Below are 15,604 nucleotides of genomic sequence, written 5' to 3' on the forward strand. Positions count from 1 at the left end.
CACCCCCGGCCTCACTCAGCCAAGAGCCTCATCCCTTCTCCCGGATCCTGTGCCTTCCTTTCCAGAACAGTTTCCCCCATCCTGCCCGCCCATTGCCTCCCATTTGCTGTTCACTTGCTATTCACTGCTCTCTCTCTCTCTCTCTCCCCCTCCCCCTCTCCCCTCAAACTCTGCCCTTCCCTCTTGTCTGGCTTTGTCTTCCCTTTCTGTCCTCTGTCACTCTCTCCTCTCCTCTCCTCTCCGCATGGCCTTTCCTGCAGGGGAGCCTCCACCTCGCCCACCTCAGCCTGCCGTCTTCACTCAGAGTAAGTGGGGCTGCTCTGGATGTCTTGGCCCCTGCCCCCGCCCCCTCTCTCCTCTCATCCCTCTGCTCCTCCTGGAAGGTACAGAGCCCTGCGGCTGGATGGGAGGGGAACGGGTGTGTGCTGTGAGCTTGTGCTGCTGACCGGGCCCAGCAGGCCTGTCTCCCCAACCCTGCCCGGCAAAGCCTGGGCGTCTGCAGCAAGTCCCCATGCCCGCCTTGCCCGTGCTGTGGTGGTGCCTGGCCTCACTGCCTGGGGGCCTGCAGAGGCTGTGTCTGGGCCTCCATGGTGGCTGGTCAGGAGCGCTGCCCTCCCCAAGGGCGCTCCTGTTTCCCGGGATGGTGGGGGATTGCCAGCCTCCCTGTGCCAGCACTAATGGTGTGCGTGGTGGGGGAGGGGCAGGGGTCACTAACCAGGGCTCAGGGAGGGGCACTTGGAGTTTTGTGTTGTTGAAGGGAACCTCGAGACAGGTGAGGGTGCGGTGTTCCTGCTCCGGCCGAGACGGAGGCAGGGGCTCCCCAGCCCAGGTCAGTGCTGACAGCGCCCAGAGCAGGTTCTGCCTCCTGTGTGAATGGTATCGGTGTGCACTGAGAACCTTGACCACTGAGAGCTGACCTCTGGAGGAACTGGGCTGTGGAGTTGGTGGGAGATACTTGGCTGTCTTCCCCACTCCCATCCTCCCTGTCCTCTTGCCCCCGTCTGACATGGCCTCCCTGTTGGGGGTCTCCCCTTCCGTCACAGAACCAGCCTACGACCCTGTGAGCGAGGACCAAGACCCCCTGTCTAGCGACTTCAAGAGGCTGGGCCTGCGGAAGCCAGGCCTGCCCCGAGGGCTGTGGCTAGCGAAGCCCTCGGCCCGGGTGCCGGGCACCAAGGCAGGCCGCGGCGGTGGGGGTGAGGTTACGCTCATCGACTTTGGCGAGGAGCCTGTGGCCCTGGCCCCACGGCCCTGCACGCCATCCCTGGCACAGCTGGCCATGGACGCCTGCTCCTTGCTGGACAAGACCCCGCCCCAGAGCCCCACACAGGCACTGCCCCGGCCCCTGCACCCCACGCCCGTAGTGGATTGGGACGCCCGCCCGCTGCCCCCGCCGCCTGTCTACGATGATGTGGCCCAAGATGAGGATGACTTTGAAGTTTGCTCCATCAACAGCACTCTCGCGGCCACTGGGGGCTCTGCTGGGCCCAGCCAAGGCGAGACCAATTACGCCTTTGTGCCTGAGCAGGGGCGGTTGTTCCCGCCCCTGGAGGACAACCTGTTCCTCCCACCCCAGGGTGGGGACAAGCCGCCCAGCTCCGCCCAGACTGCAGAGATCTTCCAGGCGCTGCAGCAGGAGTGCATGCGGCAGCTGCAGGTCCCGGCCGGCTCGCTGACCCCCTCACCCAGCCCGGTGGGCGACGACAAGCCCCAGGTGCCCCCCCGGGTGCCCATCCCCCCACGGCCCACCCGCCCACGTGCGGAACTGTCGCCGGCCCCCTCAGTCGAGGAGGACATGGGGCGCTGGCCTGAACCTGCCTCTCCTCCCCGGATCCCACCCCGAGAGCCCCTGTCACCACATGGCTCACGGACCCCCAGCCCCCTGGTGCCACCTGGGAGCTCCCCACTCCGGCTCTCAAGCTCACCTGGGAAGGCCATGCCCACCACCCAGAGCTTTGCCTCCGACCCCAAGTATGCCACACCCCAGGTGATACAGGCACCTGGGCCTCGGGCCGGCCCCTGCATCCTGCCTATCGTCCGCGACGGCAAGAAGGTCAGCAACACCCACTACTACCTGCTTCCTGAGCGCCCCTCCTACCTCGAGCGCTACCAGCGCTTCCTGCGAGAGGCCCAGAGCCCTGAAGAGCCGGCCCCCTTGCCTGTGCCCCTGCTGCTGCCCCCACCCAGCACCCCGGCCCCCGCTGCCCCCACTGCCACTGTTCGACCGATGCCCCAGGCCGCCCCAGACCCCAAGGCCAACTTCTCCACCAACAACAGCAACCCAGGGGCTCGGCCGCCATCCCTGAGGGCTGCTGCTCGGCTGCTGCAGAGGGGCTGCCCTGGGGATGGGCCGGAGGCCGGACGGCCCGCAGACAAGGTCCGGATGGTGAGTGCCAGGCCTGGCTGTGGGCAAGGAGGGCCAGGGCCCGAGGGACCCAGAGGGGCAGGCCCACGTGGAGCTGACCAGGGTGGGTGTGCCCAGCTGCAGGCCATGGTGCATGGGGTGACCACAGAGGAGTGCCAGGCCGCCCTGCAGAGCCACGGCTGGAGTGTACAGAGGGCTGCCCAGTATCTGAAGGTACCACCACCTCCTGCCCACTCTGGCTTTCAGGGACCCTGAAGGCTAGCTCTGCTGCTCCCATCCCCCTATTCCCTGCCTCTGGCTCTCTGCCCCCACCCTAGTCTGGTGTTCCTCAGCCGCGGTGTGCCCCATGGCGCCATCCTCTGCCCCTCAGGTGGAGCAGCTCTTTGGGCTGGGTCTTCGACCGCGGGGCGAGTGCCACAAAGTGCTGGAGATGTTCGACTGGAATCTGGAACAAGCCGGCTGCCACCTCCTGGGCTCCTGTGGCCCTGCCCACCACAAGTGAGTGAGCCTACACCCTGCCCACCACAAGGGAGCAAGCCTGCACCCTGCCGACCATGACGGAGCAAGCCCGCACCCTGCCCCACCACCAGTGAGGGAGCGCATACCCTGCCTACCACCAGTGAGGGAGCCCGCACCCTGCCCCACCGCCAGTGAGGGAGCTCGCACCCTGCCCACCAGTGAGGGAGCCCACGAGAGAGCAAGCCCGCACCCTGCCCCACCTGCTTGTCCCAGGAGGGCTCTACCCCGAGCACCCCACACTGGGAAAAGTCCCGGTGCCAGCAGGCCAGGAGAGGCCAGGGGTCAAAGGCTCCCTAGCTGTTGGGAGGGAGGAAAGGCACGGATCTTGGGAAGCAGACAGCTTGGGTTGAAAACGGTTCTCCTAAACAGATTTATTTAGAACGCTAGATTTCAGACTTTTTAGCCACTTGGTTGAGATGAATTGAGTGAAAGAGAGAGTTGGAGCTCCTCTGGTTGAAAGGGGGCTGCTTCCCTAGCTCTTCCCACAGTGCCCTGAGGGGACTCCAAGGAGCAGCCGTGAAAACCCAGTTTCAACCAATATTTCTCACCTCTTTATGGCATATTTCAGTTCAAAGTATAATTTAAAATTTTAATGCCTTTTTAAAGGAATGTCCCGTCCACCCCCCAAAAATTCGTTACTCCTTTCTGGAAGACATTTTCAAATATCTATTTATAAACAGCATACAGTAATATATAAATAATGTATATAAATGCATATGGGAAAGCTTGAACAAGTTGAAAAGTGGTGTACCACAGTCAGACAGGATGAATTGCTGGTAGGGCGTGGGGTCGAAGACTTGGCAGCTGTGGAGCCTGGCAGCCCGAGTCAGCCTCCACCTGGTGCCCCTCACTGACGGTGTGACCCTGGGCGAGTTTTTCATCTCGGCAGCTCAGGTCCCTCCGCTGTAAATTGTGTCTGAATGATAGTGCCTTCCTCACAGAAGTGCTCAGAAGGACCAGCGAGAGATGCGTCTGTCACTTGACACACCCAGTGTCTGGCACGCAGCACACAACCACTAAATGTTAGATAGGCTCTTGTGGCTGTTCTTAGTAATTTGCATCCAGATAAGCTTAGGCTTCATTGTCCCTGTCACCGTCTGGATACTCTAATACATGAAAGTACTGTTGTCTTAGTTTATTCATACCCAAACCAACCAAACGCCGTTGTCGTCGAGGCAGTTCCAACTCATAGTGACCCTATAGGACAGAGTTGAACTGCCCCATAGGGGTTTCAAGGCTGTAAACCTTGGCAGAGGCAGACTGCCACATCTCTTCCTGAGGAGTGGCTGATGGGTTCGAACTGCCGACCTTTTGTTTAGCAGCTGAGCACTTTAATCGCTCCTAGTTTATTCATAGCTTATTAAAATAAAAGGGAAAAAAGCAACCCAGGATGATAAGTTCCAAAATTATTGCCTAGAGCTACCAGTTTTCAACCAATTTGCCTGGCACCAGGAGGCACTGACTCCCCTGTGGCCCTCTAGTGCCCCCCCACCCTGGGTATTCTATAATCTGTGTGATGACACCAGTTGATGGAGGGACTTTTTGGCTATTTTCCATCCTTTAGGCGCTGAGACTGGAGAGCCAGAGGGTCTTCCCTGAAGGAATCACTTGGCCAACCATCTGACAAGGGTGGGCCGATGCCCCCGCCCAGGCCTGGAGGACCTGCTGCCCCAGTGGGCAGAGCAAGGCCAAGGCAGCAGGAGGCTGGGCCCCACCATGCCCGCCCCTCCCTCACCCAGCGCTGTCCTCGCGCACTTCCGTGCAGCCCTTGGTGCCAGCCACAGCGTGGGAAGGGGCCCTGTGCAGACATTTCTGGGGCTGCCTCGGTGGGCCCTGCTGGCTGACCTGCCTGTGGATCCAGTCCGTGACTGGGCTGGACTGGTGCCCCCAGGCCCTGCTCAGGGGACCAGACTGAAGGGGAGCCAGGCTTGACCCAGGAAGGGAGGGTGTGCTGGCTACACAGAAGGGAGGACCAGCACCCTGGTGGGCCCTCCCCAGGGTGGGACCTTCCCCAGGGCATCCCTGGCGGGCAGTTAGGGTAGCAGATGGCCTGTGGATTATGGCCTGGCCACGGACATGTGATGTTGGCTGGTCTTAGTACCTTGTGCCTGGAAGTAGGCCAGGGTGGCTCGGGAAGCGAAGAAAAGGTGCCAGTCCGTTCTCTGGCAGGGACCAGGGCTCAGTGCCCCAGGGTTGGAAAGAGACCAAGGGGGCAGCTGCCCTGGAGGGATACCAGTGCTTCCTCTTTGACCCCAGCCCTTCCCCCTGTGCTGTTCCGTGTTTTTCCACCAGCCTCTGTCGCCAAAGTTGTTGCCCCAGCTATGGATACCTGCTTCTTCCAGAGAAATAAAATTAGTTTCTATTTTATGTTACTGGTTTGTACCTTCTTGTTTCTTTGCCTCTTGATCAGCAGCTTGAGGACTTTGCAAAGCTCTCCAAGCCACCATCTGTCCAGGGCAGCAGGCCTGTAGCACCCCCTTAGGCAGAGGGGGGAACTGCAGATCTGAGAGGCCATAAGGGGCCTCCTTTTCCAGAGACCCCAATTAATGTAGCCACTGACTCTCACGTTGCCCACGTTTTTGCTCTGTAGATCTCCACAAGGCAGGATACACACCAGGAGAGACTTCAGTAACTCAGTTAACTGGAGCTAAGCCAGAAACTTTAGTGACAAAGAAGGCTTCATATGTGTATAAGTATTTTAATTTTGTTTTTCAGAATAATATATTTACATGGCTCCAAATTCTAAAGGTATTAAAGAGTGGACAGTGGACAATCCCCTCCCCGCTTCAGCTGGCCAGTTTCCTTCCCCAGAGTCTTCCTTTGGGTATTTTGAAGAGTCCGTAGCAGCACTGACAGGGCGTCCCGCATTCTTGTTTAGGGGTGCATGGATATGTGGATGTATCATAACCTGTTTGTGGTTGTTATTGGGTGCTGCCTAGTTGATTCCGATTCATAGTGACCCCATGTGACAGAGTAGAACTGCCCCGTAGGGTTTTCTAGGCTGTAATCTTATGGCAGCAGATCCCCAGGTTTTCTCTCCTGCAGAGCTGCTGGGTGGGTTCAAACCGCAGCTGGGCGTTTAGCCATTGCACCACCAGGGCTCCTTGTAATCTTCTAACCAGGCCCATTTAATTGTGTTCTGGTTGTGTCTATGTAGTTTGAATTGACATTTCTCTTAATGAATGAGCATTTTCTTAAAATTGTGGTAAAAATACACGTAACAAAACATTCGCCAATTCAGCAATTTTTACATGTATAATTCAGTGACATTGATGACATTCTTCATGTTGTGCTATCGTTATTACTGTCTATTTCCAAATTGTTCCACCACCATGAACAGAAACTCAGTGCTGCCTAAGCAAAAGCTCCTCTATCCTCCCACCCCTGGTAGCCATGAGCAGCTTTGGTTTTTGTTATTTGCCTATTTTATGTAAGTGAGATCATGCAGTATTTGTCCTTTTGTGACCGACTTTCTGAATGAACGTTTTTAAAGTAAGTTGACCCATTTGTATTTCTTTTTCTTTGAGCTGCCTATTAATATTCTTGGCCCATTAAAAAAAGTTAGATGATTGTTGACCTGTTTCTTCCTGGATTTTAGGAGCTTTTTTTGTTTCAAGGAGATTAGCCCTTTGAGCTTCACACATTCATCTGAACTTTAGGAAAAGAAGTAAATCAGAGAGTGTTTTAGTTATCTCGTGCTGCTATAACAGAAATACCACAAGTGGATGGCTTTAACAAATTTATTCTCTCACAGTCTAGGAGGCTAGAAGTCCGAATTCAAGGTGTCAGCTCCCAGGGAATGCTTTCTCTGTCAGTTCTGATCCTTGTCATCGATCTTCCTCTGGTCTAGGAGCTTTTCAGCACAGGGACCCCGGGTCCAAAAGATGCACTCTGCTCCCAGCTCTTCTTTCTTGGTGGTATGAGGTCCCTTTCCTCTCTGGTGGATTTTGTCTTTTATGTTTTAAAGGAGACTTGACTCAAGATACAACCTAGTCCTGTAGATTGAGTCCTGCCTCATTAACATAACTGCCTCTAACCCTGCCTCATTAACATCATAAAGATTGGGATTTACAACACAAAGGATAATCACATCAGATCACAAAATGGTGGACAGCCACACAATACTTGGAATCATGACCTAGCCAAGTTGACACACATTTTGGGGGTGCATAATTCAATCCGTAACAGAAAGTAGGCTCTGATAGCTTGGGTTTATTAAAACAAAGGCCATTCAGGGTGGGCCTGGACCTGCTGCCTCCTTCCTGTGTCTGTGGCTTCAGGCTGGCTTCTGGTGGGCTCTGAGCTCCAAAGCTCTGAGGCCTGGGAGGTCCTGAGTCTTCAGATCCAAACATGGGCAGTGTACCCTGTTTACTTAGGCAGGAATTAAGTTATTTTTTACTGCAATTAAAAATTTTATTTAGTCAAATGTGATATCATCAGAGGGAACAAGTTAATATTAAGTAACTGTTGGGCATGGCTGTTTTACCTTGGCAAAGTTACTTTTAAGCCTGTGTACTAGGGGAGAGTAATTCCCACTTTATGGAGTGATTGTGAGGGTTCAGTGAGGCCATGTAGGTAAAACTGGCAGTCTAGTGCTTGTGCACGTAAGTACCCAGTAAACTGTAATTGTTATAAGTTTTGTTTCTTCACATTTCTGCCTGCCTCTACCAATCAATAGCTTACCATATACACTGACCACAGCTCTGCATCCAAGTGTTTTCTCCTTTTCCCATTTTCTCTCTTATTTTTAGAAAGCAGTTCATTGTTTTGCTACACAATCATCATATTTATACATAGCGGACATTCTTGGCTCCATTAAAATAAACATGTCGGTTTTTGTAATCAGTGGAGGACTTTTGTATGTTTAGCAGCATTTAAGAATCCGTTACAGAGCTAGGATGTTTCAGAAAGATTTTTTGGATGACCCCCGGAAATTATTGTCCTAAAATAATCTTTAAACCTTAAACCAAGGGGAGCGGGGAAGCTGAAGCAGCTGGGGGCTTCTCAGGGGATCAGGAAACCCAATGCCCTTTATATATATGTGTGTGTGTGTGTGTGTGTGTGTGTGTGTGTGTATAACCATGAAGTGGATTCCGACTCATAGTGACCCTATAGGACAGAGTAGAACCACCCCATAGGTTTTCCAAGGAGCGCCTGGTGGATTCGGACTGTCGACCTTTTGGCTAATAGCCGAATTCTTAACCACTATGCCAGCAGGGTTTCCTATATATATGTATAAACCAAAAAACCAAACCCGTTGCCGTCGAGTCGATTCTGACTCATAGCGACCATACAGGACAGAGTAGAACTGCCCCATAGGGTTTCTAAGGAGTGCCCAGTAGATTCGAACAATTTATTTATTTTGCTTTTATTGAGAACATACACAGCAAAAATGTACACCAATTCAAGTTTTTACATGTACAATTCAGTGACATTGAGTACATTCTTTGAGTTGTGCAACCATTCTCACCCTCCTTTTCTGAGTTGTTTTCCCCCCATTAACATAAACTCACTGCCCCCTAAGGTTCCCATCTAATCTTTCTAGTTGCTGTTGTCAATTTTATCCAATAGAGATAGTTCTTAAAAGAGCATAATGCTCAAGACAGACATTCGTTACTAGTTAAGCTAAACTATTGTTTGGTTTTAAGAAGACTGAAGGGCATATGTTTGGTTTAAGGTTTAAAGATTATTTTAGGACAATAATTTCCGGGGGTCATCCAGCTTCCATGGATCCAGAAGATCTGGATTCCATGAGGATTTCAGCCAATGCACTTTTCTTGCTGGACATACATTTCCCCAAATTCTGGGGTTTCCTGCTGTTTTTTCTCACTTCTAATTCAGCCTGCCAGCTCTTGGCAGCATTTCCTGGGTTTATTGCAAAGCGCTTAAGGGAGGATGTTGAAAAAGCTGATTCAGGTTTGTTTGCCGAAATGGAGAATCAGTAATTCAGTGAGGACTTACTGGGTACCTTCTCAGTGTCAAGCTTTGAAGAGGGGATCCAAGCTGATGAGACACAGTCTGTGGTCCAGGGACTGTGACATCATCCTAATAAGATAACGAGTGCTCTAAAATCATCCCGCACCAGGTGCCTTGGAAGCGAAGCGGAGGAGGTAGCTCCCCAGAGAGGTGACATTGTTCAGATGAATAGTAGCGGTGTGCCGAGGGGGAGAGTGAAAGAACTCCAGGGGGCGGGAACTGCGTTGCAAAGATGTGGAGGCACAAACCCGGCTTGTCCTGAGGACTGCAGTCGGCCAAGGCTGGAGCCCATCGTTTTATTGTGTTTTGGGGATGGATTGGAGGTGAATTTCATGTGATCCTCGAAAGTGAGGCAGCGGTGAAGGCCCTGGTGAGAAATGCTGACAAGTTCTGATTTCTGACAAAGGGAGACAGTGGAGGAGAACGAGCAGAGAGCGACTCGGTCAGAGTTGTGTGTGAGGTAGGTAGCGGCAGAGTAGAGCCACGTGTCTCACTGCACACTGGGGACACAAAAGCAAATTCATGTTTCAAAATAATTACTGTGTTTAAGGTGAAAATTTACACAGCAACTTAGGTTCCATTTAACAGTTTCTACACAAATTATTCAGTGATTCTGGTTACATCTTTCACACTGTTCTCATTCTCATTCATTCCGTTCTGGTTGTACCGTCTCCAGTACTCTAGTTTCCCTGTCCCCTTACCTTCTCATCTTTACTTTAGAGTAGTTTTTTTTTTTTTTTCCTGAACATTTTATTGTGTTTCAGGTGAAAGTTTACACAGCAAATAAGTTTCCCATTCAACAATTCATACACAAATTGTTCCATGACATTGGTTGCTATCCCCGCAAAGTGTCAACACTTTCCCTATTTCCACCCTGCCTTTCCCGTTTCCATCCCTCCAGTTTCCCTGCCCCTCCTTGCTTTCTTATCTTGCTTTTGGGCAAATGTTGCCCATCTGGTCTCACATAGTTGATTGTTCTAAGGAGCACATTCTTCATGGGTGTCATTGTTTATTTTATAGGCCCATCTATTATTTGGCTGACAGGTGACCTCTGGGAGTGGCTTCAGTTCCAGATTAAAAGGGTGTCTTAGGGCAATAGTCTTGGGGGTTCTTCCAGTCTCTATCAGAACAGTAAGTCTCTCTCTTTTTTTTTTTTTTTTATGAATTTGAGTTTTGTTCTACGTTTTTCTCCCATTCTAACTGGAATGCTTTAGAATAGTTTTTGACTGTTGGGTCTCATATAGGTGATTTTTTAAAGGAGCTCGTTACTCATGGGTGATACTCGTTATTTTATGAGCCAATCTGTTATTTAGCTAAAAGGTGACCTCAAGGGATAATTTCAGTTTAAGGTTTAAAGAGTATCTCAGGACAGTAGTCTCAGGGAGTCCTTTAGTCTCAACCAATCCAGTGAGTCTGGAAATTTTAAGAATTTGAGTTCTTATGCACTGCTGGTGGGAATGCAAAATGATGCAACCATTTTGGAAAACGATATGACACTTCCTTAGAAAGCTAGAAATAGAAATACCATATGATCCAGCAATCCCACTCCTAGGAATATATCCTAGAGAAATAAGAATCGTCACATGAATAGACATATGCACACCCATGTTCATTGCAGTACTGTTCACAATAGCAAAAAGATGGAAATAGATGCCCATCAACAGATGAATGGATAAACAAACTATGGTACATACACATAATGGAGTATTATGCAATGATAAAGAACAATGATGAATCTGTGAAGCACCTCATAACGTGGATGAATATGGAGGGCATTATGCTGAGTGAAATAAGTCAATCACAAAAGGACAAATATTGTATGAGACCGCTACTGTAAAAACTCATGAAAATGTTTACACACAAAAAGAAACAATCTTTGATGGTTGTGAGGGATGAGAGGGATGGTGGGGGAATACTAAACAGACAATGCATAAGTGGTAACTTTGGTGAAGGTTAAGACAGTACACAATACTGGGGAAGCCAGCACAGCTTGTATAAGGCAAGGTCATGGAAGCTCCATAGACACATCCAGACTCCCTGAGGGACTGAATTGCTGGGCTGAGGGTCCTTGGTCTCAGGTGACATCTAGTTCAATTGGCATAACATAGTTTATAAAGAAAATGTTCTACATCCCTCTTTGGTGAGTAGCGTCTGGGATCTTAAAAGCCTGTGAGCAGCCATCTAAGATACTCCACTGGTCTCACCCCTTTGGCAGCAAGGGAAAATGAAGAAAACAAGATACAAGGGAAAGATTAGTCCAAAGGATTAATGGACCGCAACTACCACAGCCTCCACCAGACTGAGTGCAGTACAACTAGATGGTGCCCGGCTACCACCACTGACTGCTCTGACCGAGATCACAATAGAGGGTCCTGGACAGAGCTGGAGAAAAATGTAGAACAACATTCTAACTCACAAAAAAAGGTCAGACCTACTGGCCTGACAGAGACTGGAGAAACCCCAAAGGTATGGCCCCTGAACACGCTTTTAGTTCGGTAATGAAGTCACCCCTGAGGTTTACCCTTCAGCCAAAGATTAGACAGGTCCATAAAACAAAACAAGACTAAAGGGGCCCAACAACCCAGGGGCAAGGACTAGAAGGCAGGAGGGGGCAGGAAAGCTGGTAATAGGGAACCCAAGGTCGAGAAGGGAGAGTGTTGACATGTGGGGGGGTTGTTAATCAATGTCACAAAACAATACGTGTACTAACTATTTAATGATAAACTAGTTTGTTCTGTAAACCTTCATCTAAAGTACAATAAAAAAAAAATACAAAAAAAAAAAAAAGACTTTGAGTTCAGTTCCACATATTTCTCCCATTCTATCAGGATCCATCTATTGTGGCCCCGATCACCAACCGTCAGTAGTGGTAGCCGGGGCAAATTAATTTTCACAGAAATTTGAACTTGCGGAAAGGAAGAACCTCTAACTCCTGGAATCCTTTGCTAGAGCCTGTCCAGGGCCAGTGCTGGTCTAGGGTTAAGTTTACACTGGTCTGAGATGAAATGATAAGAACATGTTTCTCTTAAAATGAAGTGTATTCCATTTCAAGCATGGTCCTTTATTGAGATTTTTGTCTTCCTGCATTTTTGGTGTTGAAATGGCTGTTCCTGTATGGTGATGGTAGCGGTGGTGATGGTAAATTTGTCTCCTTATGCAGCAACACTCTGTCAGCATGCCCCTACAGCAATTATTATTTGAATGATCACTGAAATAAAATAATCTTGAGAACCTCAGAAAGAGTGCTTTTTTAGTTAGGCAGCACCACCTATCGGCAAAGTGTGATATTGCAGCTGCTCAGGCTAAATTTCAGATAGGAAGAGGGAGGGATAAGATTGTGTGAAGTCATTGCCCAATAATTAAGTCCAAAGCTGCTGGCCTAGGTCCATGGCTGCTTAAAGGGACCCAGCTCAGGAAAGCTAGGAGGGGCAGTGACGGTCCTCCCATCATCTGGAGCCAAATGGGGACAGCCAGGATCTAATGCCAGGAAAAGGGACTGCATGCGGGACTTTAATGGGGTCACAACTAAACCAGGGAAAGAAACCAACGGCTGTTGGCTACCTGTAAGGATGCTGAGGGCTGAAGGGCAGAGCAGGCAATGACTTCCAAGTGAAAAGTCCTGGGATCCCACTAGCTCAGTTTGAGAGGCCCTGGCCTCCACTGTGTTTTTAATGTTGTGTTTAATGATTGTCATACATGCCCATTGCTGAATTGGAACATACAGAAAACCACAGTAAGAAAATTTAAATTACCCCCAAAGCCACTTGATAGTTTGATGTATTTTCTTGATTTTTTTTTTTTTTTTCTGGGCATATCTTATCGACATGGTTAGGTTCCAAAGACCAGGTTGTTATGTGAAAATTGGCGTTATGTGAAAATGGATCACAAAATGGAGGATGACTACATCATTACATAACTGCCAAAAACATAATTGCCAAATTACATCTTTACATAACCGCCAAACCATGGAGAATCATGGCCCAGCTAAGTTGACACCTAACCATCACAGCCAGTGTTACTCTCACCTCGCACCTCAGTGTTCATTACTGCCAGACGTACATCATTAATCTGCAAAATAGTAGGGCAGTAAATTTTTTACTATTGTCATAAATGCAAAATGTCGGATAACGAGATAGTCGTTAAGTGAAGAGTAGACGTATTGTGGTTTTAAGATCACTGGGTGGTGCAAATGGTTTGCACTCAGCTGCTAACCAAAGGTTGGTGGTTTGAAGCCACCCAGCAGTGGCATGGAAGAAAGGCTTGGCAAGCTGCTTCTGTAAAGATTACAGCCAATAGAACCCTATGGAGCTCAGTTCTACCCTGTAACACATGAGGTCTCCATGAGTGGGAATGGACTTGACAGCAACAGGTATTATGGCTTTATAAGAAGAAGGTCATCCAGTGTGTGTCGTTTTGTAACTTGCTTTTTCACTTAACATTTTATACCTCAAGCCATTTTTCATATCTTTAATCATTAATCTTCTCAAAGGATATATAAAGACTGCATAGTTTTCATTCTATGAAGTTTTTATTCTTCTGTCTTCCTTTTTCATTAATTATCCAACTTTTTTGGGAAGGGTACTTAGAATACATGAATTATATTAATGTCAGACACACCGGATGTGATGGCAAATCATTGGGTCACCATCCTTTCTTCTCTGCCACTACCAGAGAGGCCACTGCAAGGGCACTGAGCATCCCTATCTCAGGGGCAGGTCTCGGGACCTGGAAGGACCCAGCCTGGAGGGAAGGCCGCTGGGTTTCTTCATGGCCTGCACCCTTGGAACCTTGAGGTTGCAGCTAAGGGAGAGCTGGCCAGAGACAACGGCAGGGCCGGGGTGCAGCAAAGCAATGCCAAGCCTGAACTGGATTGTCGGCAGAAATGCTCAGGCTTGGACTCCTCCACAGGCCCAAGTTCGTATCCTAGGCAGCACTACATTTTGAAGAAGTGGTTTAACTGCTGGAGGTCCTGAGGTTATGAGCCCTCTGTGGTTACTGATGATCATGCTTGTTTTACCACAGCCTAATCCACAGGTGGAAAGCTACCAGCTTTCTCTGACATGCATTTATTTTTCTTTCTCTCAGTTATAGTTCCCTTTTGGAAGAACTATTATTTCTAACTCCTGCTACTAGATGCTTTTAAATTTCAAGTATTAACATATTTCCAATTATGTCATTCATTCATTCACTTAGTCATCAACAAATACTTCCTGCATCTCTGTTGTGTGCCTGGCACTGTGCTAGGAGCTGGAGGCACGGTCATGAGCCAAAGAGAAATGGATTCCCAGGCATGGAGGTTGCTGAAAGCCAGGCAAGATGTTGTTCCAGATATTTCCTCCACCAAAATAAAAGACTGGCTTCTTTTCCTGCCTGTCTCTGTCATCTAGTGCTGCTATAACCAAAATACCACAAGTGGGGCGCTTTAGCAAAGAGAAGTTTATTCTCTCGCAGTCCAGTAGGCTACAAGTCCAAATTCAGGGCATCAGCTCCAGGGGAATGCTTTCTCCATCAGCTCTGGGGGAAGGTCTGTGTCACCAATCTTCCCTTGGTCTGGGAGCTTCTCTGCACAGGAACCTCAGTCTAAAGGACGTGCTCTGCTCCTGGCACTGCTTTCTTGGTGGTATGAGGTTCCCCTGTGTCTCTGCTTGCTTCTCTCTTTTATATCTCAAAAGAGATGGGCTTAAGACACTGTCCAATCTTGTATACCTCATCAGTATAACTGCCGCTAATGCATCTTATTAGATCATAGTGACTGAATTTACAACACATAAGGAAATCACATCAGATTACAAAATGGTACACAATTATACAATACTGGGAATCCTGACCCAGCCAAGTTGACAGATTTTCGGGGGGACACAATTCAATCCATGACATTGCCCAAATAAAAATTTTCCTTCTTTACCAAAAGAACATTCTCATTATAGAATTTTTGCAACATAGAAAAATAGAATCTGTACTCACTCATAGTTCTAACACTTGAATACAACCACTATTTAACATTTTGATGTTTCTATCCTTTTTTTTTTTTTTTTTTAATGTGTTGACTTCATTATAGGTTCATTCCACTGCCATGGAGTGGATTCCGACTCATAGTAACCCTATAGGACAGAGTAGAACTGCCCCATACAGTTTCCAAGGCTGTAAATCTTTTTGAAAGCAGATTGCCACATCTTTCTTCCTCGGATCGGCTGGTGGGTTCGAACCGCTGACCTTTCAGTTAGAAGCTGTGCGCTTTAACCACTGCGCCAGTCTATGAGTGCTTGTGCCAAAATATACTTAATCATTCTCCTTTGGTCTGTTGCAGAGGTAGTTTCCATTTGTCTTCTATTATACTTATTGTCAAAATTAATTGTGCTAAATCTATGACTACTTAATGAAGTCCTCTCAGTGCTTAGAATTTAATCTGGTTCCTTCCTTGAACAAATAATTACCCATTATGCTATTTTAGCAAAATATTTGTTAAGCAACTCTACACATAAGCATCTCTTTTCTTGAGCTGTACACATTTCGGTAAAAATGAAATCCTTAATGGAGCTTCTAAAAGCCTGTGTTGTACGTAAACATAAGACGATTGGGACAGCACGTTGTGTGCCACTGGTTGTATGACTTTGGGCACGTCCCTGTCCTTTCTTGGACCTCAGTTTCACAGACTTTATGGTTGTTGCTTCAGGGGGTTGGACCCCAAGGTCCTAGGGGGCAGGATGATGCCCACAGCTGCTGTCCGTCATCTGCGTGACACGT

General features: G+C 48.8%; 1 protein-coding gene across 6 annotated transcripts in view; it reads left to right on the forward strand.

The window, feature by feature from the left end:
• Positions 1-5,222, forward strand: part of TNK2 (tyrosine kinase non receptor 2) — a 45,846-nt gene extending 40,624 nt beyond the window's left edge. For all 6 annotated transcript variants that reach the window (XM_023728771.1, XM_023728773.1, XM_023728774.1 and 3 more), the window contains 4 exons: positions 1,044-2,386; positions 2,483-2,578; positions 2,736-2,863; positions 4,449-5,222. In XM_023728771.1, the coding sequence (XP_023584539.1) occupies positions 1,044-2,386; positions 2,483-2,578; positions 2,736-2,863; positions 4,449-4,455 (1,574 nt within the window). In that variant the 3' untranslated portion in view covers positions 4,456-5,222. The remainder of the gene's footprint in view (positions 1-1,043; positions 2,387-2,482; positions 2,579-2,735; positions 2,864-4,448) is intronic.
• The last annotated feature ends 10,382 nt before the right edge of the window (positions 5,223-15,604 follow it).

This window comes from Trichechus manatus, unplaced genomic scaffold (assembly GCF_000243295.1).
Source record: "Trichechus manatus latirostris isolate Lorelei unplaced genomic scaffold, TriManLat1.0 scaffold00026, whole genome shotgun sequence".
NCBI lineage: Eukaryota > Metazoa > Chordata > Mammalia > Sirenia > Trichechidae > Trichechus > Trichechus manatus.